Below are 27,375 nucleotides of genomic sequence, written 5' to 3'. Positions count from 1 at the left end.
TACAGGTGTGAGCCACCGTGCCTGGCCAGCAACTCTTTACGTTAAAATTTCTGTTAAAATAACTGATGTGATTTTGTTCCTAAATGGACCCTGACTGATATATAAGTTTCAAAATATTGGCTCAGTTTATCTCCTTATTTCTTTTCCAGTCTTCATCCTCCAAGAGAGATACAGTTTTAAACTGTTAAAGAACTTGAAGTACTAAAATGAATCACAGCTGCCACAGCAAATTTGACATGTGAACAGTGCTTTTAAAATGCTTCCATTTATATTACCTCACTTGATGCTCTCTTCTTGCATCCATTCAATAATGTTTTACTGAGCAACTGCTATTTATAAGGCACAGGGTCTGGTACTGGTAATACACTGTGAACCCCCAACATTTGAGACAGGTATCAGTTAATTTAGAAAGTTTATTTTCTCAAGGTTGAGGACGCGCACCCGTGACGCGGCCCTCCGGAGGTCCTGATGACACGTGCCCAAGGTGGTCAGGGCACACTTGGTTTTATATATTTTAGGGATACATGAGACATCGATCAATATATGTAAGAAATACACTGGTTCTGTCCAGAAAGGCGGGGACAACTCGAAGCAGGGAGGGGGCTTCCAGGTCACAGGTAGGTGAGAGACAAATGGTTGTAGTCTTTTGAGTTTCTGACGAGCCTTTCCAAAGGAGGCAATCAGAAGATGCATCTATCTCAGTGAGCAGAGGGATGACTTTGAATAGAATGGGAGGTAGATTTGCCCTGAGCAGTTCCCAGCTTGACTTTTCCCTTTATCCTAGTGATTTGGGGCCCAAGATATTTTCCTTTCATAACACACACAAAAAAACAAGATATTCCCCCTGCAAGGATAACTACTAAACTGCAGAGATTTATTTTTATTACCTAAAGGAGGTTTTATAAAGCCTCTAACTGAACATAGAAAAAGGCAAAGAACTGTCCAAGAAGAGTTATAGGGACTCAATTTCTGCCATTTAGAAAGTTTCCACTTAAGATATCCACGTGTTAATCTAAGTCAATTAAATAATTTAGAAAGAATAGAAAAGGAACAGGAACCTAGAACTTAGTAAGCATCCAATAAAAGACAGCTATTACCAAGAAGAATTAAGAAATATAGCATTAAAGAGCAGAAAAACACAAAAAATAAAATAAAGAAAATAAAAAATAGAGTAAATTTAGTCCAAGGATGTTATAAACAATCAACAAGGACAATAATAGCAAGCTATTGCTTCTTCATGGAGCTTTGGATTGACACATTGTGATCTTTACAAAATCCCTCAGAGCACAGGTGTCATGATTATCTTTTTTCCTTTTTTTTTTTTTTGGTACAGAAATGTTCATAATGGCTTTTCTTACAATGGCCAAAACCTATAAACCATCGAATGACCATCAACAGGTGAATGGAAACAGACACTCACAAAGGTTGAGTGACTTCCCAATGTGACACAGACAAGAAGTGGCACAGCAGGCACCACACTCTGGGTTCAGTGCTGGCTGCCAATCCTGCAGCGGTCCAGCCCCTTCCTCAGTGCCCCCATCACCTCCCGGTTCCTCAAGCTGTAAATGAGGGGGTTCAGCATGGGAGTAAGGACCGTGTAGAAGATAGAGGCCACCTTGTCATGGCTGGGGGCCCGGTAGCGCCTAGGCCTCAGGTAGATGAACATGGCTGCCCCATAGAAGAGGGTGACAGCTGTCAGGTGGGAGGAGCAGGTGGCCAGAGCCTTTTTCCAGGCCTGAGCAGAGCGTATTTGGAGCACAGCCCCTAGGATGCAAGCATAGGAGGCCACGATGATGGAGAAGGGAAGGAGAAGCATGAGGACACAGCAAGTAAAGAGAAGGGTGTCAAAAAGAGAAGTGTCTGCACAGGCCAGCTTCAATAAAGCTGGCACCTCACAGAAGAAGTGATCCACGCTCCTCGAGCCACAGTAAGGTAAGCTCATGGCTGCCACCATCTGAATCACTCCATCTATTATCCCAAAGGCCCAGGAGCTCCCAGTAATCTGGAGACAGACCTTCTGATTCATGAGGATGGGATAGTGAAGTGGGTGGCTAATGGCCACATAGCGGTCATAAGCCATGAGTCCCAGCAAGAGCCCCTCAGATCCCACAAGAGAGACAAAAAAGCCAATTTGTATGCCACAGCCCACAAAGGAGATGGACTTCCTGCCAGACAGGAAGTTGGCTGCCATCTTTGACACAATGTTACAGACTAACATGAGGTCCATGAAGGAGAGCTGGCTGAGGAAGAAGTACATGGGGGTGTGAAGTCCAGCGTCCATGTAGATGAGGAAGATGAGGAGGACATTCCCACAGAGGGCCACTGTGAAGACCACCATAACTACGGAGAAGAGGACAAGGTCAGTCTGGCTATGGGAAAAGATGCCCAAGAGGAAGAAGCCATCTGTGTAGGACTGGTTCATCCATCTTCCCATGGCTTAGTCATTCACTGTCACCTGAGAACATAAGAGAAATTATAAGATTGAGTGACATGTCTCTATTGTGCTCCAGATTCTTCAGTTCAAGAGCGTATGCTCTGAGACATGCAGGGGGACACTCTCGTATTCCTGTGACACAGATGACAGGACCTCTGCCAGCTCTGGAATTGGACTACACATTTGTATTCGTGCATATCCATACCCAGAGAGTGGAAATAGGATCATTTCATGTGCCCCAGGACTGTTGGACAATTCTCCTTCAGCCAGCAAAGCCCAGGCTTTCCACATGGCACTGCCTCTTAGCTGGGGTCACATGGATTTGGTCAACTGTCTCTAACAGGCCTTGGTCTATTTCATGCCCAAGAGATCATTTACATGTGTTACAAAAAGGAAAGATCAAGCTGGGCACGGTGGCTCACGCCTGTAATCCCAGCACTTTGGGATGCTGAGGCGGGTGGATCACCTGAGGTTGGGGGTTCAAGACCAGCCTGACCAACATGGAGAAACCCTGTCTCTACTAAAAATACAAAATTAGCCGGGCGTGGTGGCGCATGACTGTAATCCCAGCTACTCGGGAGGCTGAGGCAGGAGAATCACTTGAACCCAAGAAGTGGAGGTTGTGGTGAGTGGAGATTGTGCCATTGCATTCCAGCTTGGGCAACAAGAGTGAAACTCCATTTCAATAAAAAAAAAAAAAGGAAAAAAAAGGAAAGATCATGGCAACGTGAGATGTTCTTCAGTCTTTACTTTGTTCAGGTCAAAAATCCTGGGACCATTTTCAGCTTCTCTATTTCTTTAATTCCCTAGGTCCAAACCATCAGAAAAGCCCCTTGGCTGTACTCTCAGTGTTTCTCAGAATCTAATTCGCTCTTCCCACCTCCACCAAAACTACCCTGGTCCCAGCCACCCTCCTCTCTCTGATGGGTTCTTGTAGCCTCTTCCCTGGTCTCCCAGCTTCTATCCTTGAACCTTTGAGTCTATTGTCATAGCATTTGCAGAGAGTCTGCTAAAATGTAAGGCATTTGTGTAACCTCCTAGTGAAAGTATGTCAATGACATCCCAAATTACTCCAAATAAAGCCCAATGCTTACAGTGGAAAGTAAAGCCCTACATCACACACACACACTCACACACACAGACACACTAACACACATAGACACAGAGACATACACAGACAGACACTAATACACACACATAGACACACACACAGACACAGACATATAGACACACACGCAGACACATGGAAATATACACACACAGACACACACACATACACATGAAAATACACATGCAGAAACACATAGATACACGGAGGCACACACACAGCCATATAAACAAAGACACACACACACATGCACACCCAGAGACATACAGACATGGAAATATACGCACAGACACACACAGAAACACATAAGCACACATACATCCATATACAGGAACACAGAGACATACACACACACACACACACACACAGAGTCATACACAAATACAGACATATACACAGACACACATAGACACACTTACACACCCCGCACGTCTGGAAATACACACTCACCCCACACGTCCCTCTGAGGTCCCCTCGGGCCCCTCCCTTGCTCACAGAGCTTCTGGGGGTCTCCTGGGCCTGGTGCCCGCACCTCCGTCCTTTGCTCGTTTTCCTCGGTGGAATGCTCTTCCCCAGGTCTCCCTCCCTCCCTGCTTCCTGTCTTTCCTCAAATGCCGGTCTTCACAGAGAGGTGTTCCGTGGAAGCCGGATGAAAAAGCTGAATGTCTCGCTCTCCCAGGCCCCTTCCTGCTGCCGTTTCTCCACGGCACTGGCGCCATCTGACACGCACAGGCTCCCGTATTTGGACTGTCCCCGTCTGTGAGATCCGCCAGAATGAAAGCATATTTCTGTTCACCGTGACGTTGGCAGCCCCCAGAATGGTGCCTGGCTCATAGCGGGACCTCAACCCAGACGTGGTGACTGAATAAAATAATACGTGATGGAGTGACATGTGGCTGCAATTTCCGTTTTCTGCAAAAAGGCTCCCGCTTCATTGGCCTTGGTCTGAGTGTCACAGGAGTTTGCTGTGTGATTCGTTTCTACCAGGGACAGTGAGTGAAAATGGAAGAAACATCTTCAGATGCTTACAAAGACGAGGACCTGCTCCACACACGGGCGGCCGTTTATCTGTGAGGCCTCTGCGTGCTGGTGCATTCATGTCCACCTTACCTCACTGCAAGGCTAAATGAGGCTGCTCCACGGGACACCACGCTCTCTGTGCCAAGACCCCGGGGAATTTCCTAAACTTGGATGGGCCTGCCCAGGTCCAGGACCCTGGAGCTGGCTGCTTGATCTATGTCCCTAGGTCAGGGAACTTGTCCTGGTTCGTGCCCAGGAGGGCGTGCCCAGGGGTCCTTGCCACTGATGACCCCTGGAGTGATGTGGAGGGGATTTCTACAGGAGAGATCTGTTCCCACAGCGACCAAGCACCATCTCAGCCATACCAGCCGCAGGTTCCACCAAGCAGCGAAACAAACCAGGTCCCCCCAGATCCCCCAGCAGAAGAAAGGATGCCCAGCCAGCCCTACCACCGTGTCCAGAGGCACCAGCCACAGGCACCTCCCAGGACATGCACTCCCCACTCCCCCCCGCCCAGTCTCTTAAACTACGATACAGCATGGTTGACTGATGCCATTTCTCCCTCCATCCTGCGTGGTTCCCTTGCACTCAGACTCTTACACCCACTGTGCACTCAACGTCTTCCCTCAGCTGTCTCACGGGCTTGTTCCACCCGAAGTGGCCAAACAGACCACCTGCTCTTCCCTGGAGAAACGCCTGTTCTCCCCCTCTCAGCTCAGTGAGTGGCAGATCTGTCCAGATTCACAGGTCACAACACTTGCGTCATCCTGGACTCCTGTCCTCTCCACACACACGTCCCAAACTTCAGAAACCCCTGCTGGCTCCCCTTGCAAAACATACCTCCAGCCAGCACGCATCCCTGCCAGCTCCCACCTGGCCACACCACCTCTAGAGTGTCCCTGGAGGATGGCAACGGCCCTGACTGCATTTGCCTCCCAGTCTACCCTGGCACACCCCAGCCCAACCTGGTCTATTTGTCACATAGCCCTGGGGCGGACCCATCTCTGCAAGAATAAAGCCAAAGTACTTCCAGAGGAAATGCAAGACTCATCAGCAGCCCTCCACCACCACCCACGCCTTTCCTTCCACCCTCCCGGGATGCCCTCCATGCCGGTCTCCCCGCCTCCTGGAGCTGCTCCCACACAGCAGGACAAGGCCAGCTCCAGGGGGCCTGGACACTTTCTCTCACCTCCGTGCAGAAGGCTCTTCCCAGACTGGCCCTGCCTTGCTCCCTCACCTCCTCCTTGCCTTCTCAGCAAAGCCTTCCCTCAGCACCCATTTAGAGTTGAAATCCTTCTTCCTCTGCCTCCTTTCCCTGCCTTGGTTCCCACAGCAGGCAAATATGCAAGGCGGGCCCCAGGCTGCTCACGTGGGTGTCTGTTCTCTGCTTTCCCAACTAGAACCCGTGTTCCCCAGTGCCACGGGTGCTCGTGGTGGGATCCCTGGCTCCCGGAAGAGTGTCTGGCACATCTGTTATGCACTCAGTCAATATTTGTTGAATGAATAAAAATTTTGTTGGCCAGGTACCCTGGCTCACACCTGTAATTCCAAAACTTTGAAAGGCTGAGGCAGAAGGATAGCTTGAGGTAGGAGTTTGAGACCAGCCTGGGCAACATAAACGAGACTTCATCTCTATTCAAAAAACAGAAAATTAGCCAGGCTATCGTGGCACACATCTGTAGTGCCAGCTACTCAGGTGGCTGAGGTGGAAGGATCATTTCAGCCTGAAAGTTCAAGCTGGCAGCGATCTGTGTTCATGCCACTGTACTCCAGCCTGGGTGACAGAGTGAGACTTTGTCTCCAAAATAAAAATAAAATAAAACATTAGCTGGGCATGGTGGTGTGCACCTGTAGTTCCAGTTACTTGGAAGATCACTTGAGCCTAGGAATTTGAGGCTGCAGTGAGCTATGATCACGCCACTGCACTCCAGCCTGAATGACAGAGCTATGACATTGTGTGATTTGGAGGGGGTTTCTACAGGAGTAAATCTGTTCCCACAGCGACCAAGCACCCTCTCAGCCATATCAGCCACAGGCTCCACCAACCAGCAAAATACACCAGATGCCCCAGCAGAAGAACGGACTCCCAGCCTTACCACCATGTCCAGAGGCACCAGCCACTTGTGCCTCTCAGGACACAGACGGCAAGGTCCTGTCTCAGAAAAAAAAAAAATTGTATTATGAAATACAGCTGAATTTATTCTTGCATCTCATTGGCTCATTTTTCTGCTCTCTAATTTCAGACCTTTCCGTTGGGTGTTTAGTTAATGGCTTCACTTTTCTTTCTAGAAACCACAACACAGAAGAAGCCAGCGTGTCTGCAATGTTCTCCCCGGGACAGGAGGACCCCATCCCACATCAGCCCCCTCCTTCCTGCTCCTTCACCTTCACACTCCCCACACATCTGTCCTTGTCTTCCTGTTGTGGACTACTCTCCACCCAGAGACCCAGAGCCCAGTCTCCAACCCAGACAGAGGGAGAGAGAGAGGTGGGTCAAAGGAAGAGGACGAGAAGAAAGAGTGAGGAGAGACACCACACCAGAAGACAGATGCCCCTCCAAAAACCCACACAAAACAGTTACACCCTGATGGAGGCAGACAGTAGGAGGAAGAGCAAGTGCTGATGAACGAGACAAATGGGGACGTGAACCAGCAACAGGAGCAGGAGCTGCAGGGAAGAGAGAGGGGGCGACGGGACAAGACCCTCACTCACCTGTGGGTGGGTCCCCTCCAGGGGAGCAAACTCAGCAGAGTTGCCTGAGGAGGAGTTCCTAGCATCAGAACCACGCACTCATCCTCCTGTGTTTGCTCCCACTGGGTCCGGGGACAGGAGGAGCCCCAGCCCCAACCTCCTTCCTCAGCCCCCACCGACTCCTCATCAGGCTGTGGAGCCCACGGCACCCTCGGCCTCCGGTGGCCCCTCAGGCTCGGAGAGTGAGGCTCACACAGACCACAGCCTCCTCTCAGAGGGAGAAACAGGCTCAGGGAAGGAGCTCGTGCTGGCACAACTGCCTCCCAATACCCACAGGGCTACTTAATACAGACACAGTGTGAGGAGGGGGAGTTGACTTCAGACCTCAGCTCTCAGGGGACACCGCAGACTTCAGCCTCAAAGAAACAGAGCTCAGGAACAGGACTAGTACTAGGGCCACTGGGAATAGTGTGAGGAAACACAGGAAGGGAGGGGGCCACAGCGCCATCAGGCACAGGGATACACAAATGCATTGAAAGTTCCCTGGAACTCTGCCATCTGCTCTGGCAGTTGGGCTGCCTCCCCTCCCAATGTGCTGGGATTACATGATCCACCATGCCTGGCCTGTTTTTGTTTTTGTATTTGAGACAGGGTCTCGCTCTGCCGCTCAGGCGGGAGTGCAGTGGCGTGATCACACTTCACTGTCACCTTGACCTTCTGGGCCCCAGCTATCCTCCCACCGCAGCCTTCCAAGTAGCTGAGACCACAGGCACACACCACCACATCTGGTTAATTTTTGTATTTTTGGTAGAGACAGGGTTTCGCGATTTTGCCCAGGCTGGTCTTGAACTCCTGGGCTTAGGTGATCTGTCCTCCTCGGCCTCCCAAAGTGATGGGATTACAGGCGTGGGCCACTGCACCCAGTCAAGTCCATCTTTTTTATTTTTTAAGTTTCAAGTCTTTTAGATGACTAAACCCATCTTTTCCATTCAAAATTCCTTCCAAAACTCAATCCATGGTGACCTCAGCCTCCCATGAACCCCTGCAGACCTATCATCTATACCTTTGGAGACATGACGGCCTTGTGACAGCTCCTCTATTGACATCATTGTATTTTACAGGATGAACTTGACCATGTGCAAACAAGGAAACAACCCATACAACCGCTGTTTTTAAATATGATATCCTAATTCTTCTTTCTCCATCTTTTCATGGTATCTCATGCAGATTTAAGAGTTTTTTGGTCACTTTGAGTGGTAAGATCAAGGCTTATTTGTGTATTCTGAAGACCAGATCATTGAAAATTAAAACTTGGATTTCACATTCTATTCAACGTTTTTCTCCTTGACTCAGCCTAAATCAACACCACTTGGACTTTGGAGACCCACAGTAGGAAAAGAAGAGTCTATTAGGGACAATTATGTTGCTTATACCTTAAGATTTTAAAGACAGCAGAGGTATTTTTAGAATGTCAGCTTTTCACAAATAAATTACCAGGAAGTCTGAACTGATGCCTTCTTTTTATTTTGGAGACTACCTTGTGTAAATAGAGACATTCTGTTTTATTTTAATGTGTAAGTCTAATTAATTTTTTTGATTGGCTAATGGCATTCTAATTTTAGCAGTGTAATAAAAGCAGTAACTGTCAAAGAAATGTCTATGAGATGTCAATATTGATGTTTCTTTGTTAGAAATTATTTTTAATGCTCATCCTATTATTATTTTTATCTTTTAGAGACAAAACCTTCAAACTGTTTTTCACAATGATTGTACCAATTTACATCCTCACCAACAGTCTACAACAGTCCATTTTTCTCCATGCCCTTACCAACACTTGTTTGACTTTTTCATAAAAGGGCAAGGTGTTGTTGCATTGTAGTTTTCATTTGCATTTCTCTGATGATTTGTAATGTCGACCACCTTTTCATATACTGTTTAGCCATTTTTATTTCTTCTTTAGAGAAATGTCTATATGGGTCCCTGCCCATTTTTAATCAAGCTATTTGATTCCTTCCTATTGAGTTGTTTAAGCTTCTTATGTATTTTATGTATTAACCCCTTATGTAATGTATGGCTTTTAAGCATTTCATCTCAATCTGCTGGCTGCCTTTTCATTTTGTTGATGGTTTCTTTTGCTGTACAGAAGCTTTGTAATTTTGTGTAGTCCAACTTGTTTATGTTAGTCTTTGTCATCTACGCTTTTGGTGAGATATCAAAAAGTTCTTGCCAAGGGCAATAAGAAGAGCTCTCCCCCTATATTTTCTTCCAGAATTTTGATGGTTTCAAGTCTTATGTTTACGTATTTAATTCATTTTGTGTTGACTTTGTGTATGGTGTAAGATAAGGGTCCAATTTCATGGTTTTGAATGTGGATATTCAGTTTTCCCAGCATCATTTATTGAAGAGACTATCCTTTTTTCTCCGTGTCTTCTTGGTGGCCTGGTCAAAAATTAGTTGACCACGTATGCTTAGGTTAATTTCCAGGATCTCTATCCTGTTCCATTAGCTTATGTGTCTTTTTTTTTTTTTAATGCCAGTACCATACTGTATTGATCACTATTGTTTTGTGATGTAATTGAAAATCAGGAAATATGATGCCTCCAACTTTGTTTTTCCTTCTCAAGATCGTTTTGGCTACTCAGGGTCTTTTGTGGTCCCATACAAATTTTAGAATTGTTTTTTCTATTTGTGTGAAAAACACCATTGGAATTTTGATAGGAATTGCATTGAATCTGTAGATTGCTTTTGGTAGTATAAAAATTTTTACCTCATCTAGTTGGGTAGATGATGGTAAAAAAAGAAAACATGTATAAAACAAAACAAAAAAATATTTTTTACACAATTAATTCTTCCAATCCATGAGCATGGAATATCTTTCCATTTATTTGTGTCTTCTTCAGTGTATTTCATCAGGGTTTGAGAATTTTCAGTGTACAGTTCTTTCACTTCCTTGGTTAAATGTATTCCTAAGTATTTTATTATTTTTGATGGTTTTGCAAATGGGATTCTTTCTTGATTTATTTTTCAGATTGTTGTTAGTGTATAGAAATGCTACCAATTTTTGTATGTTGATTTTGTATCTTGCAACTCTACTGAATTCATTTATTTGTTCTAACAGTTTTTTAGTAGCATGTTTAAGGTTTTCTACATATAGGATTATGTCCTCGGCAAATAGGGATAATTTAATTCTTCTTTTCCAATTTGGATGACTTTTACTTCTTTTTCTTTTCTGATTGCTTCTACTAGTACTTTTCAGTACTGTGTTAAATAGAAGTGGCAAGAATGGGCATCCTTGCCTTGTACCAGATCTTAGAGGAAAAGATTTCAGTTTTCCTTCATTGAGTATTATATTTGCTATGGGCTTTTCATGAATGACTTTTTCATGTTTAGGAAATTCCCTTCTGTACCTATTTTGTTTAGAGCCTAAAAAAAAAAAATCATGAATGGGCCAGGCGCAGTGGCTCATGCCTGTAATCCCAGCACTTTGGGGGGCCAAGGTGGGCGGATCACCTGAGGTTGGGAGTTTGAGACCAGCCTGACCAACATGGAGAAACTCCATCTCTACAAAAATACAAAATTAGCCAGGCATGGTGATGCCTGCCTATAATCCCAGCTACTCGGGAGGCTGAGGCAGGAGAATCGCTTGAACCTGGGAGGTGGAGATTGAGCCGAGATGGTGCCATTGCACTCCAGCCTGGTCAACAAGAGCGAAATTCCACCTCAAAAAAAAAAAAATCATTAATGGATGTTGAATTTTGTCCAGTGCTTTTTCTGCATCAATTGAGATAATCATGTGGTTATAATGTTGTGTATCACATGGATTATCTTGCACATGTTAAACTAATCTTGCATTCCAGGGATAGATCTAACTTGGTTGTGGTGTGTAATCTTTGATATGTTTCTGAATTTGGTTTGCCAGGTTTTTTGTTCTTTTGAAACAGCATCTTGCTCTGTTGTTCAGGCTGAAGTGCAGTGGCACAAACATGTCTCATGGCAGCCTTGACCTCCTGGGCTCAAGCAATCTTCCCATCTCAGCCTCCCAACTAGCTGGGACTACAAGCATATGCCACCACATATGGCTTATATTTTTAAATTTTTTTGTAGAGACGGGATCTCACTATGTTGCCCAGGCTGGCCTCAAACTCCTGGCCTCAAGCAATCCTCCTGCCTAGGCCTCCCAAAGTGCTTAGAATACAGGTGTGAACCATTGCACCTGGCCTGGTTTGCTAGTATTTCATTGAGGATTTTTGCATATATGTTTTTCAGAGATATTGGCATGTAGTTTCCTTTGTGTGTGTGTGGAGTCTTTGTCTGGCTTTGGTATCAGAGTAATGTTGGCCTCATAAAATGAGTTTGAAAGTAGTTTCTCCTCTTTAATTTTTTGGAAGGGCTTGAGAGGGATTGGTATTAGTTCTTTAAATATTTGGTAGAAGCTGGCAGTGAAGCTATCAGGTTCTGGGCTTTTCTGTGTCTTTGATGGTAGACTTATTACTGACTTAATCTCCTCACTTGCTATTGGCCGGTTCATATTTTCTATTTCTTTATGACTAAGACTTAGTACATTATATGTTTCTAGGAATTTGTCCATTTCTTCTAGGTTATTCAATTGATTGGCACTCCCATGTACATTGCAGCACTACTCATAATACCTAAGATAGAAAATCAACCTCCATGTCTATTGTAAGATGAATTAGTTTTAAAAAGTGATGTATATATACACGATAGAAAACTATTCAGCCTTAAAAAGAAGAAAGTCCTGTTATTAATAACTACATGAATAAACCTGGAGGATATCATGTTAACTGAAATAAACCAGGCACAGAAAAACAAATACTGCATAATCTCATTTACATGTGGAATGTAAAAAAGTCAAACTTATAGAAGCAGAGAGTACAAGAGTGGTTATGTGGGGTAGGAGGTGGGGTTGTGGGAAATGAGAACATATTGACCAATGGGCATAAAGTTTCAGTTAGACAGGAGGAATATATTCAAGAGATGTATTATACAACATGATGACTATAATTAATAACAATATATTATATACTTAAGAATTGCTAAGAGAGTAGATCCTAACTGTTCTAACCACCAAATGAAGATAAATATGTGAGATTATGCATATGTTAATTCACTTGATTTAGCCATTACACAATGTATACCTATATCAAAAAATCATGTTGTATACCATAAATACATACAGTTTTATTTGTTAATTTAAAAACAAGTGGCTGGGCACAGTGGCTCACACCTGTAATCCCAACACTTTGGTCTCCCCTTCCAAATACTAACCAGGCCTAACCCTACTTAGCTTCAGGAGATCAGACGAGATTGGGCACATTCAGTGTAGTATGGCCATAGACATCCCAGCACTTTGGGAGGCCTAGGCAGGTGGATCGTCTGAGGTCAGGAATTCAAGGCCAGCCTGACCAACATGGTGAAAGCCTGCCTCTACTAAAAATACAAAATTAGCTGGGTGTGGCAGTGCATACTTGTAACCCTAGCTACTTGGGAAGCTGAGGCAAGAGAAGTGCTTGAATCCAGGAGGCAGAAGTTGCAGTGAGCCGAGATCGCACCACTGGACTCCAGCCTGGGCAACAAGAGTGAAACTCTGATTAAATCATCAGAGAAATGCGAATAAAAAATGCAATGAGACACCATCTCATGCCAGTCAGAATGACTATTATTAAAACATCAGAAAACAACAGTTGCTGGAGTGGCTGTGGAGAAAAGGGAATGCTTATACACTGTTAGTGGGAATGTAACTTAACTTAGCCACTGTGGAAAGCAGTTTGAATATTTCTCGAATAACTTAAAACAGAACTACCATTTAATCCAGCAATCTCATTACTTGGTATATATACAAAGGAAAATAAATCATTCTGTTTAAAAGACAAATACAATTGTATGTTCGTCACAGCACTGTTTACAATAGCAAAGACATGGAGTCAACCTAGATGCCCAACAACAGTGGGTTGGATAAAGAAAATGTGGTACCTATACACCATGGAATGCCATTCAGCCATAAAGAATAAAATCATGTTCTTTGCAGCAACATGGATGGAACTGGAGGCCATTATCCTAAGCAAATTAACACAGGAACAGAAAACAAAATACTGCATGCTCTCACTTATAAGTGGGAGCTAAATATTGGGTACACGTGGGCATAAAGATGGGAACAATAGGTACCGGAGACTACTAGATGGGGGAGGGAAGGACGAGGGTGAGGGCTGAAAAACTAGCTATTGGGTATTATGCTTGCTACCTGAGTGATAGGATCAGTCATACCCTAAACCTCAGCATCATGTAATACACCCATGGGACAAACCTGCACGTGTACCTCCTGAATCTAAGATAAAAGTTAAAATTATTTTAAAAATAAAGTAAATCAAACAGAATCAAAAGATTTTTTAAAAATGAAAATACCTGTTGAATCAAAGGTAACAGAAATTTTAGCCTGTGCTTTCCTGTAAGAATTTTATAGTTTTGGCTCTTAAATTAGGTTTAGTACCCACGTGGAGTTTATTTTTTCTATATAATGTGGGGTAAGAAATGAGATTCTTTTTTCCCTGGGAGGTTTTCTGTTGTCATTTTTAAACATCATGATTGTGTACTGAATTTTTTCAAATTCTTTTTATGCATAAACTGATATGAACATATGATTTTTTCTTATCTATCCTACTAATATGATGAATTACATTGAGTGATTTTGAAATATTGAGCTAGTCTCTTATCTTTGTAATAAACCCCACTTGGTTATCGTATATAAAACTTTTTGAATATTGCTGAGTTCTATTTGCTAACATTTTGTTTAGAATGTTTACATCCCATCCATATTAATTAGAAATACTGGTTTATTGTCTCCTTTTTTTCTACTTTCGTTGTATGGCTTTGGTATCAGGTGTTCATAGAATGAATTGGAAGGTGTTCTCCTCTACTATTTTCTAGAAGACATTGTATAGAATTGGTGTTATTCCTCTTTGAAATTTGGTAGATTTCTCCATAGAAACCATTTGGGCCTGGGGATATCTGTTTTGGAGGTTTAAAATTATGAATTTAATTTTTAAAATATATTGTTATTAAAATTATCTATTCCACCTTTGGTAAGCTATGGTCACTTGTACCTTTCAAGTAATTGATCCACTTCATGTAAGTAGTTAACGTTATGTATGTAGAGTTGTTTGTAGTACTCCCTTAATTCAGTAGCATTCCTTTAATTATTTTGATATCTGCAGAATCTGTAGTGATACAACCTATATTAATAATTTGTGTCTTTTTTTCTTTGCTGCAGATTTGTCAATTTTATTGATATTTTCAAAGAAACACCTTTTAGTGTTATAGATTTATTCTTTTTCTTGTCTACAATTTCATTGATTTATTCTCTTTAATACTCTATCCTTCCTCTTAATTTAGGTTTATTTTTGTCTTTTGCTTCTAGTATATTGAGGTGGGAGATTAGATTACTGATATGAAATTTTTACTTCTTTCTAATGCAAGCAGTTAATGACATAAATTGCTCTTTTGCCACTGCTTTAGCTGTGTGGCACAAATTTTAATGTATTTTCATTTTTATTCATATATTTTTGAATATTCTTGAGACTTCCTTTTGAACCCATGAGTTATTCAAAAGTGTTGTTTAGTTTCAAAGTGTTTGCCGATATTCCTCTTGGTTTTTAAATTATTATTATTGGTTTCTAGTTTAAATCCACATGGTCAGAGAACATCCTGCATGTGAATTCACTTTCAAATTTTTTGAGGTTTAGGATGTGGTCTATCTTGGTATATATTCCATGGTTACTTGAAAAGAATGTGTGTTCTGCTATTGTTAGGTGGATTATTCTATATATGCCAATTAGATCCTGTTCACTGACAGTATTTTTGAGTTTTATGTCTTTGCTGATTTTCTGATGTGTTCTTCTATCAACCTTTTTTTTTTTTTTTTTTTTTTTTTTCAGATGAGTTTCCCTCTTGTTGCCCAGGCTAGAGTACAATGGCACAATCTCGGCTGACTGCAACCTCCACCTCCCCGGTTCAAGTGATTCTCCTGCCTCAGCCTCCCAAATAACTGGGATTACAGGAATGCGCCACCATGCCCAGCTAATTTTTGTATTTTTAGTAGAGACAGGGTTTCACCATGTTGGTCAGGCTGGTCTTGAACTCCTGACCTCAGGTGATCTGCCCTCCTAGGCCTAGAAGGGTGTTAAAGTCTCTTACTATAGTTGTGGGTTTATCTATTTCTCCTTCTAGTTATCAGCTTCTGCTTTACATATTTTGCAAGTCTCTTGTTTGCTGCATACACATTTAGGACAACCATGTCTTCTTGGTGGCAGGACCCTTTTGTTATAAGGTAATGTCCCTGTCTGTCCCTGGGAATATTTTTTGCTTGCAATCAACTTTATATGATGATAATATACAGCCACTCTTCTTTTCTTTGGATTAATGTTTTCTGCACGGTCTATATTTTTTCATCTGTGTAGTAAAGCAGTAAACTTGCTCAAAGAGAGGCTAGGCCTTTGCTTTCAGCTCCTGGAAGGAGGTTATCTCTAAGTCCTTGGAATGTGCTGCCTAATAAAAGTGTCTTTGTTTATCTGTGGGCTTTAAGCCACACCAGATTGTCTATGTTAACAGTATGATTTATGGTGGACACTTTGGGCCACAGTGGATAATCTGTGCCCAACAGTAGGAGATGCCTTGGGCCATGCAGTATCAGGTCAACCTCTGGAGGGTCTGGAGACTATGGTCAGCCATGTTTGTGGTCAATCATGAGCGTGCAACCAAGCCCCTGTAAAAACTCTGGAGCAATGCTTGAGTGAGGTTTCTGGTTGGCAATATCTCAGTGTGTATTGTCACATGTCATTGCTGAGAGGAGTAAGCACTGTCTGCGCAAACCTACCAGGGGAGGACAAGTGGAAGCTCCATGCTTCAAACTCTCCTGGATCCTGTCCTATGTGTCTTTTCTCTCTGTTGCTTTTACAGGTTCATATCAACCATAACCAAGAGTATAATGGCTTTACTGAATTCTTTTAGAAAATTATCTAACCTGATGGTAGTCTAGGGAATTTCTGAACTTGGTATCAGAAGTGAGAGTGGTCCTGCAGACTCTCAATCTTTGTAACATCGTTTTACTTTCAACCTTACTCTTAAATATTTATATTTGAAGTGATCTTCTTGCAGACAGCATATATTTGGGTATGCTTCCTAATTAACTTTGCCAATCTTTTCCTTTTGTTTGGTACATTTAGACTCCTTATATTTAATGCACTTATAATATTTTAAAGCTTAACTTTGACATTTTATTTTTAATTTTGTTCTGTTTTTTTTTCATGACTCCTGTGGACTTTTTTTCTTTTTAAAAATAGAACCATGGTTGGACACAATGGCTTATGCCTACAATCCCAGTGCTTTGGGAAGTTGAGGCAGGAAAATTGCTTGAGGTCAGGAGTTGAGACCAGCCTGGGCAACACAGTGAGACATCATCCCTACAAAATAAAAAATAAAAACAAATTAGCACATGGCAGCAGGCAATGCCTATAATCCTAGCTACTTGGGAGGCTGAGGTAGGAGGATCATTAGAGCCCAGGAATTCAAGGATACAGTGAGGTATGATCACACCACTTCACTCTAGCCTGGCAAGACCAGAGCAAGACCCTGTCTCTATGAAAAAAGAAAATAGAACCATGGCTTACAGTCTCCTGTGGATTTCTTGAACATTATTTTAGAATTTCATTTTGATTTATCAATGATATTTATGAGTAATACCTTTTTGCATAGCTTTTAAAGCAGCTCCTCTACGTATCACATTATATATACAGGGCTAGTCAAATTCTACTGATACTGACATTTTATTAGTTTGAGTAATTGTAGAAACTTTACTTCTCTTGATGTCCCTTAACCCACTCCATTTATAATTGCCTCAGATATCTCCTGTATATTCATTGAGAACCACTTCAATGTAATAATTTTTTCTTCATGTCAAACATAATTTATAAAACTAACAAGAAAAAAGGAAGTCTTCCATATTTACCCATACTTGCGCTCATTCTGTATTCTTTATTTACAAGATTATTTCTTGTATCATTTTCTTTCCTTCTTTTATTTTTTAATTTAATGAATTTTAAGGTATAATTGACAAAAATTGCATACATTTACAGGGTACAATGTAATCTTTTGATAAATATATATATATACATACACACATTGTGAAATTATTAAATCAAGCTAATTATTATATCCATCACCTCACATGTGTATTTTCTTCCTGTTCAGAGAGCTTCTTTTAGCTATCCCTTTAATATCCATCACCTCACATGTGTATTTTCTTCCTGTTTAGAGAGCTTCTTTTAGCCATCCCTTTAAGGCAGGTTTTCTAAGAACAAATTATTTTAGTTTTCTTTCACCTGAGAATATTTTCATTTCCCATTTTTCACTAAAATATATTTTTATTAGATACAAAATTCTGGTTGACAATTTTTTTTTCAGCACTTGAAAATGTTGTGCCACTTTTTTTCTGGCATCTAATCTTTCTGATCAGAAATCCACCATCATTTGTGTTGTTTTTCCATGTAGGAAATGTGTCATTTCTCACTCACTCACTTTCAAGAAATTTTCTGTCTTTAGCTTTCGGAAATTTGGCTATAATATCTTGGCATAGATTTCTTTGAGTTTATCTTGTTTAGAGTTACATAGCTCCTTATCGGGGGAACCAGTCCCCAATATTTCAATGTAGATTCTTTTCTATTTTCCCTAAGTGTCAGCTGGTCTGAGAAATAAAGAGAAAGAGTACAAAGAGAGAAATTTTATAGCTGGGCCTCCGGGGGTGACATCACACATGGGCAGGTTCCGTGATGCCCCTTGAGCCACAAAACCAGCATGTTTTTATTAGGGATTTCAAAAGGGGAGGGGGGTATGAACAAACAGTAAGTCACAAAGATCACATGCCTGAAAGGACAATAAAAGATCACAAGGGCAGAGAGGCAGAGTAAAAGCACAAGGCCAGGGTGAAATTACAATTACTGATGAGGTTCCATGTCCCGCTGGGCACACATTGTCACTGATAAACATCTTAACAGGAAACAGGGTCGAGAACAGACAACAAGTCTGACTAGAATTCACCAGCCTGGAATTTCCTAATCCTAGCAAGCCTGAGGGTGCTGCAGGAGAGCAGGGCATATTTCATCCCTTATTTTCAACTGCATAAAGCAGACACTCCCAGAGCGGCCACTTATAGACCTCCCCCTGGGAATGCATTTCTTTCCCAGGGTTATTCCTTCCTGGGAAAAGAATTCAGCGATATTTCTCCTATTCACTTTCTGCAAGAAGATAAATATGACTCTGTTCTGCCCAGTCCCGCAGGCAGTCAGACATTATGGTTATCTCCCTTGTTCCCTGAAAATTGCTGTTATCCTGTTCTTTTTTAGGACGCCCAGATTTCATATTGTTCAAACACACATTTTACAAACAATTTGTACAGATAACGCAATCATCACAGGGTCCTGAGGTGACATACATCCTCAGTTTACGAAGATGACAGGATTAAGAGATTAAAGCAGGCATAGGAAATTATAAGAGTATTGATTGGGGAAGTGATAAATGTCCATGAAATCTTCACAATTTATGTTCAGAGATTGCAGTAAAGACAGGCGTAAGAAATTATAAAAGTATTAATTTGGGGAACTAATAAATGTCCATGAAATCTTCACAATTTACGTTCTTCTGCCACGGCTTCAGCCAGTCCCTCTGTTTGGGGTCCCTGACTTCCCACAACAGCTCCTTGAAACTGTAGGCTTGTCTTTTGCATGTATATGCTACATTTGGTGAGTTTTCAACATACAAAAAACCTGATTCCTTTGCATACTTTTCGAGTCCCGCCTTCTTTCACCTCTCCTTCAATTCTGATAAAATGAATGTTGGTCTTTTTTATAGCCTTATATGTCCCTGAGGCTCTGTTCATCTTCTTTCCAGTCTAAAATTTCTTCTGTTGTTCAGATTATATAGTTTCTCTAGCTCTATCTTCCAGTTCACCAATTCTTTTCTATGTCCTCTCCATTTCTCTCTTAAGCAGAACCATTGAGTTTTTAAATTTTGGCTATTTTACTTTCTAAAACATACACTTGGCTCTTCTTTATACTTTTTTTTTTTTTTTTTTTTGCTGAGACTTTCTATTTTTCATTTGTGTCAAGTATATTTATGATTGCTTGTTGAGGCATTTTTATGATGGCTTCTTTAAGCTCCTTGTCAGAGGATCTTAAAGCATTAATTCTGGTATCTCGGTCATCTTGATGTTGTCTTTTTTCATTCAGTTTGAGCTATTCCTCATTATTATACGATGAGTGATTTTTGATTGAAATTTGGACTTTTTATGCTATGTTACAAGATTGTGAACTTATTTAAACTTCATGCTTTCACAGGTCTTCTTAGACACTGTTCCACTGGGCAATGGGCAGAATGGGAGACAGAGTTGCCTCATTAGTGTCAGGTGGGTGTGGAAGTTCCTATTTTCTACTCAGCCTCTAATGACACCTGGGGCTGGGGGTGGGAGCTCCTTGTTTATCTTTTTAGTGAATTTATACTTTCATTATTGTGAGATAAATACCTTTGTTTCTGGTAACATTTGTTTTCTAATAGTTTTCTGATATTAATATAGGCTCACCAGATTTCTTATTTGAAAGGTATGTCTTTTTCTTTTTCTTATTTACATTTTTATTAATTGGATGGGGGCAGTGGCTCATACCTGTAATCCTAGCACTTTGGGAGGCTGAAGCAGGAGGATTGCTTGAGGCCAGGAGCTCAAGACCAGCCTGGGCAAGATAGCATGACCCCCATCTCTACAGAAAATATGAGAATTAGCCAGGCATGATGGTACATGCCTGTAGTACAAGCTACTCAGGAGGCTGAGGTGGAGGAATCACTTGAGCCCAGGAGTTTGAGGTTGCAGTGAGACAATCATGTCCCTGTACTCCATCCTGGGCAACACAGTGAGATGCTGTCTCAAAAAATAAATAAATTTTATTAATTGACAATGATTATTGATATTTGTGGAGTACAATGTGATATTTTGTTACATGGATACAATGTCGAATTATTATATAAAACTAATTAACATATCCAACACTTCACATATTTACCAATTTTTTTGTAGTAAGAATATTTAAAATCTATTCTTTCAGCAATTTTGAAATATACAATACATTTTATTATTTATGATCAGCTTGCTGTGCAATAGATCTTGGAAACATTCCCCTTGTCTAATCGGAACTTTGTACCATTTGGTCAACATCTTTCCATTCTCCAACCTGTTCCCACTCTTTCCTCTAGTAGCCACTATTCTACCCTCTTTTTCTGTAAGTTTGAGTTCTTGAGATTTCACATATAAATGAGATCATACAGTATTTGTCTTTCTGTGTCTGGCTTATTTCACTTAACATAATGCCCTCCAGTTTTATCCATGTTGTCTCAAATGACAGAGTTTTTTTCTACTTTTAAGGCTCAACAGTATTCTATTGTGTATGCATACTGCATTTTCTTTATCCATCCATCCATCTAACCATCAATTGATAGACACTTAGCTGATTCTATATCTTGGCTATAGTAAATAATGTTGCAATGAACATAGGAGTGCAGATGTCTCCAATGTACTGCTTTCAATTTTTTTGGATGTATATCCAGAAGTGAGATTGCTAGATCATATGGTAGTTCATTTTTAGTTTTTGGAGAAACCTCCATACTGTTCTTCACAATGGCTGTATTAATTTACATTCCCAGCAACAGTGTACCGACTTTCCCTTCCTTCAGATCTTCATCAATACTTGTCTTTTTGACAACTGTCATTCCAACAGGTGTGAGGTTATTCGTCAATGAGGTTTTAATTTGCATTTCCCTGATGATTAATGATGTTGAGCATTTGATAATAAACCTGTTGGCCATTTGTATGTCTTCTTTTGAAAAATGTTGTATTCAAGTTCTTTACCTATTTTTTAATCAGGTTATTTATATCTTACTACTGAGTTGTTTGAATTACTTGTATATTTTGGATATTAACTTTTTATCAGATGTATCATTTGCAAACATTTCTCCCTTTGTGAGGTTGTCTCTCACTCTTTATTGTTTCCTTTGTCGTGCAGAAGCCTTTTCATTTGATGCCATCCCATATTTCTGTTTTTGCTTTTGCTGTCTATGCTTTGGTGGTCACATCCAGAAAATTATTGCCCAGAGCAATGCCTTTGAGCTTTTCCTGTTTGTTTTCTTCTAGTATTTTTATGGTTTAAGGTCTTACATGCAAGTCTTTAATCTATTTTGAGTTGATTTTTGCATATGATGTGAGATAAAGGTCTAATTTCCTATTTTAACACATGGATAGTCAGTTTTCTCAACACTATTTATCGAGGAGATTGTCCTTCCCCATTGTGTGTTCTTGGCACTTTTCTTGAATATCAAATGTCTGTTGCTATGGCTTGAAAGTCTCCCCCTTGCTACATGAAAGATTAAAAAAAATTTAAAAAATAATAAAAAAGAAGGTCTCCCCCAAGTTTCATGTGTTCAAAACTGAAGCTCCAGTGCAACTGTGTGTAGAGCAGAGATGTTAGAGAGGTGATTAGGTAATGAGGGCTCTGTTTTCATGAATGGATTAATGCTGTTACTGTGAGAGAGGGTTACTTATTAAATGAGTGGGTTCCTGATAAAAGGATGAGGTCAGCCTCCTTCTCCCTCCTCTCTCTCATGTGCTTGCTTGCCCTCTCTCATCTTCTTGACTTCCACCATGAGATGACATAGCAAGAAGGCCCTGGTCAGATGTGGGCCCTTTGACCCTGGACTTTTCAGTCTCCAGAGCTGTAAGAAATAAGTGCCTATTCTTTATAAATTACCTAGTCTCAGACATTCTATTATGCAGCACAAAACAGACCAAAACAACTACACACGCTTAGATTTACTTCTGGGCTCTGTATCCCATTCCATCCGTCAATGTGCCTATTTATATGCCAATGTCATGCAGTTTTGAGTACTATAGCTGTACAGTATACTTTGAAATTAGGTAATATGATGCCTCCAACTTTGCTCTATTTGGTCAGGATTGGCTATTCAAGGTATTTTGTGGTTTCATATTCATTTAAAACTGTTTTTTTCTACTTGTGTGAAAAATACCATTGGAATTTTGATAGGAATGGCATTAAACCTGTAGACTGCTTTGGGGAGTATGGACATCTTACCAATATTAATTTCTCTAATCCAGAGACCTGGTGGGAGCCCTGCCCCTTCTGAGTTGGAACTGGAGCTCCCCACGCCCATACCGCAGCTGCAGACCCAGGCCTCCTGCTCTATGGAGCAGGCAGGGAGGGGGCTATAGCCGCCCAAACTGCAGCTGTGGATTCGAGTTCCCCTGTGCTCTTGGGGGAAGGGCCAGCAGCAGGCACGGTCCGCCTTCCCTGGTGCGGCTGCGTCTGTCCTCCTAGGTGCTGCAGCTGCCCTCTTACCTGCAGGACCCGGCCATCTCTGCTTACCCGCAGGACCCGGCCATCTCTGCAACCTGCACCCTCGGGGGCCCCAGGAAGAACCCCTTGTTTCCCTGCTTCTGTTCCTGTAGTCTCTGGGGCATCTGCTCCCACTACCTGGCCTCTCTCCACTCCTGGCGACTGCTCTGATCTTGGAGGGATTCGGATTTGGGGCCGAGCCCTGGGGGCCTTGAATGACCACAGGAGGCAGATGGAGTCCTTGGCGGAAGGGGGAAGGTCCCCAGTAAACGTCCCACTTCCAGGTCAGGGCTGGCCTTGAAGGCTGGGCTGCCAGTCCTGCGGACCTGAGTGGGGACTCGTGGTGCCTCTTCTGGACCCGCCCATGGCCACACATGGACCAATCGGCATGCACTTCCTCCCCTCTAAGGTCTATAAAAGCACAGGGACTAGCCACAGCCGGCGAGAGAACGACCAGAGAACAGAAACGGTAGAAAGAGGGCTAGACAGACGATCAGCTGGAGAGAAAGCCGCAAAGACTTGCCGGCAGAGAGGAGCTACTGTCTCTGCTGACAGCTTCAGAGACCTGCTGAGATATCCAAGTGATTTGCCTGTGGAGAGGAGCTATGCAGGGCCTCTTTTCTGCAGCGAGCTAAGCACTCCACGGCCAGCCAGCCTACAGGGAGGACCTACCCACTCTGAGCTGTTCTAACAAAAATAAACCTGTTCTTTATTCTTTACTAGGCATATCTGTGGGTTGAGTTTCGTTTGCTAGTATTTGTTGAGAATTGTTGCATCTATGTTCATTGGAGATATTGGCCTGTAGTTTTTTTAATGGTGTTTTTGTGTGGCTTTGGTATCAGAGTAAAGCTGGCCTCAAAAGTCTGTTTGGAAATTCTATTTCCACTTAAATTTTTTGGAAGAGCCTCAGAGTATTAGTTCTCCTTTAAATGTTTGGTAGAATTCAGCAGTGAAGCCATCAGTTTTTGAGCTTGTCTTTGGTGGGAGACTAATTACTAATTCAATCTTCTTACTCATTTATACTTATTATTATTTATATTTTTAATTTCATTTTTCTTTTTTCTTTTTTTTTTTTTTTTTTTGAGACAGAGTCTTGCTCTGTTGCCCAAGCTGGCGTGCAGTGGCACAATCTTGGCTATGCAACCTCTGCCTCCTGGGTTTAAGTAATTCTCATGCCTCGGCCTCCCAAGAAGCTGGGATTAAGGCATGTGCGTTGACACCCTGCTAATTTTTGTATTTTAGTAGAGATGAGGTTTTCCATGTTGATCAGGCTGGTCTTAAACTCCTGGCCTCAAGTGATCCACTCGCCTTGGCCTGCCAAAGTGCTGGAATTACAGGCATGAGCCACCACACCCAGCCTATGCTTTCTATTTCTTAATGATTCATACTTGGTATATTATATGTTTCTAGGAATTAATCCATTTCTTCTAGATTATCTGATTGGTTGCCATTCGTAGTAGTTTCTTATGATCTTTTTTACTTCTGTGGTGTCGGTTGTAATGTTTCCTCTTTCATTTCTGATTTTATTTGAGTCTTCTGTCTTTTTTTATAGCTTAGGGAAAGGTTTGTGAATTTTGCTTATCTTTTCAAAAAATCAAATTCTCAATTGTATTGATTTTTTCTGCTGTTTTTCTAGTCTCAATTTCACTTATTTCTGCAATGATCTTTATTGTTTCTTTTATTCTGCTCACTTGGGGTTTTAGTTTGTTCTTTCCCTAGTTGCTTGAGATGTAAAGTTAGGTTGCTATTGCGGGATCTGGCCAGCAGCCTGCAATGCAACAGGGCTCTCTCTTTGTTCCCAGGCGGATTGGCAGGTTGAGAAATAATAGACACACACAAGATAGTGAAAGCTGGGTCCAAGGGGGTCACCACCTTCTGGTCCCACACTGCCAACAATGCACTGGAGATACCAGCATTTATTATTAAGTTTAGTGAGGGCAGGGGTAGGTTAGTGAGGGATTTAGGGTCATTTGATTATGAGGTGAGATGGTCACATGGGGATGAAGTAATTCTTTAACATAACATTTGTATGTAGAAGTACAGCACATTTGTATGTAGAAGTACAGTATACAGAGATAAGAATTTACAATATAGTGTGTGCGTCAGTAATTTCTAACAGAGCCTTAAAACAGAAACACAATCTTTCCATAACCTATGATTAGCAAGATATTAATCAGCAGTAACAATTGCAACAAAAGCTGGTTACAAACAATCCATGGAAAGAGGACATGAAGCTAGACAACCGGTTAGACCAGAAATTCTCAGAATGGAGTATGCCTTAACCCTAAAGAGGCCTAGAAGAGCTGTGGCAAGATGAGGGCATTTATAGCCCTATCTTATCTATATGGACAGGCGCCCCCCATGCATCCATTTATAGGCTCTCCCCGTGGGTGGCATTCCATTCCCAGAATTATGAACATCTGCTTTTCTGGGATAGGAATCTTGGTGATGTGGAACCTCCCTGACTGCACGTCCATTCATAGGCTCTCTGCAGGGGGAAGCACATCATGCGCTGTTGGCTCGTTCTGGCAGTCCAACCTGGCATTGTCTTTACACAATCCTGCATGCAATTTTGTATTTACAATAATCAGGAGCATTTCATCTTTTATTCCGTAGCAATAGTTTCAGGGGGTCTCCCTACAGGTTGCTCCTTGTGATTTTTCCATTTTCATATTGTGTTATATTTCCATTTTTATTTGTCCCAAGATGTTTTTGTTTCCTCTGTGATTTCTTCTTTGGTTCATTGTTATTCAGGAGCAGGTTGTTTAATTTCCACATATTTGTGCATTTTGCAAGATTTCTCCTGTTATTTTCTAGTTTCATACCATTGTGATTAGAACAGACACTTGATATAACTTCAGTCTTCTTAACTTATGTTGTGCTGTAGCATAGAATCTATCCTGCACAATGTTCCATGTGCTCCAGAAAAGAATGTGTATTCTGTTGCTGTTGGATGAAATGTTCTGTATATATCTATTAGGTCAATTTGGTTTAAAGTCCAATGTTTCCTTTTTGATTTTCTGTCTGGATGTTCTATTCCTTGTTGAAAGTGAAATATTGGCCAGGCTTATGCTGGTGACTCACACCTGTGATCCCACTTTGGGAAGCCTAGGAGGAAGGATTGCTTGAGGCCAGGAGTTCAAGTTGACCAGCCTGCACAACATATCTAGACCCCATCTCTACCAAAAAAAAAAAAAAATTGTCAGGCATTGTGGTGGCACATGCCTGTAGTCTAGCTACTTCTGAGGCTGGAGGCAGGAGGATTGCTTGAGCTCAGGAGTTCAAGGTTACAGTGAGCTATGATTGTGTCACTGCGCTCCAGCCCAGGCAACAGAGTAAACCCTGTTTCTATACAAAAATTTTTTTTAAAAAAGTATTAAAGTCATCTCCTACAATTGCATTTTAGTTTATCTCTCCCTTTAAATTATTTTAAATTTGCTTTATATATTTAGGTGCTCTAATTTTGGGTGCATATATATTTATAATTGTTATATCCTCTTAATGTATTGAAATATTATTACATAATGACTTTCTTCATCTCTTTTTACAGTTTTTGACCTAAAGACTATTTTGTCTGATACAAGTATAGCTAACCCTGCTATCTTTGTGTATCCATGCACACGGAATATCTTTTTGCAAAGGTGGATCTTTTTCTATTACTTTACTGTTTCATCAATTCTTTATTTTTAAAGTGAGTTGTCAATCTCTTCTTTTTAATTGAAGTGTTTATTCTGTTTGTAGTCATTATAGCTATCTCTCTGGTAAGGTTTAAATCTAACATTTGCTTTTTGTTTTTTACATATCTGTACCCTTTTCAAAAAACACAGTTCCTCCTATTTGCATCCTATTGGACTAATCAAAATTGTTTGGTATTTTATTTTATGACCTCTATTGACTTTTTCAGTATAAATCTTTGTCTTTTGGCATTTTTTTAAACTTCAGCATTCACACTATGCAGTTGCCATATACTGCAGTCTACCTGGATTTGTTGTAACAATTTACAGATGACATAGAAAATTGAAAATATTACAAATCTTTTTCTGGAAACTTTGGCTATTGTGCCCTTGTCATATATTTATTTCTAACTGTGACTAAATCTCCAATGCAATTTTCGTATTTTTGTTTTTAAAGGCAACGGTATTTTAACCCATTTAAGAAAATATAGTGTTATATGTATTTATAATTTCAGGTGTTTTTCATTTGTTGTGCTTTCATCTTGTATCATTTCCCTTTAGTCTGCAAACCTTCCTTTAACAAGTCTGGTTGCTTACATTTGCCAGAAATGACCTCTCTAGCTTTTCTTTGTCTAACCATGTTATCATTGATTATAAAATTCTAGGTTGGACTTTTTTTTGTTTTTTTTTTTCAGTTCTTTAAGTGTCTTTCTGGCTGGGTGCAGTGGCTCACGCCAGTAATCCCAGCACTTTGGGAGGCCAAGGTGGGCAGATCACGAGGTCAAGAGTTTGAGACCAGCCTGGCTAATATGGTGAAACCCCATCTCTACAAAAAATATAAAAATTAGCCAGGCATGGTGGCGCACACCTGTAATCCCAGCTACTCGAGAGGCTGGGGCAGGAGATTTGCTTGAACCCAGGAAGCAGAGGTTGCAGTAAGCCAAGATTGTGCCACCTCACTCCAGCCTGGGGTGACAGAGCGAGACTTTG

The 27,375-nt window shown here is 41.4% G+C and overlaps 1 protein-coding gene across 1 annotated transcript in view; it reads right to left on the bottom strand.

The window, feature by feature from the left end:
- Positions 1-253: 253 nt before the first annotated feature.
- Positions 254-27,375, bottom strand: part of LOC100454559 (olfactory receptor 2V1) — a 49,668-nt gene continuing 22,546 nt past the window's right edge. Inside the window, exon 2 of the mRNA XM_002832903.4 lies at positions 254-2,455. Within this exon, the coding sequence (XP_002832949.4) occupies positions 1,487-2,434 (948 nt within the window). The 5' untranslated portion in view covers positions 2,435-2,455 and the 3' untranslated portion in view covers positions 254-1,486. The remainder of the gene's footprint in view (positions 2,456-27,375) is intronic.

Source organism: Pongo abelii, chromosome 4, assembly GCF_028885655.2.
Source record: "Pongo abelii isolate AG06213 chromosome 4, NHGRI_mPonAbe1-v2.0_pri, whole genome shotgun sequence".
Classification (NCBI taxonomy): domain Eukaryota; kingdom Metazoa; phylum Chordata; class Mammalia; order Primates; family Hominidae; genus Pongo; species Pongo abelii.
The sequence above is the reverse complement of the archived record's forward strand: the minus strand, read 5'-3'. Positions and strand labels throughout refer to the sequence as shown.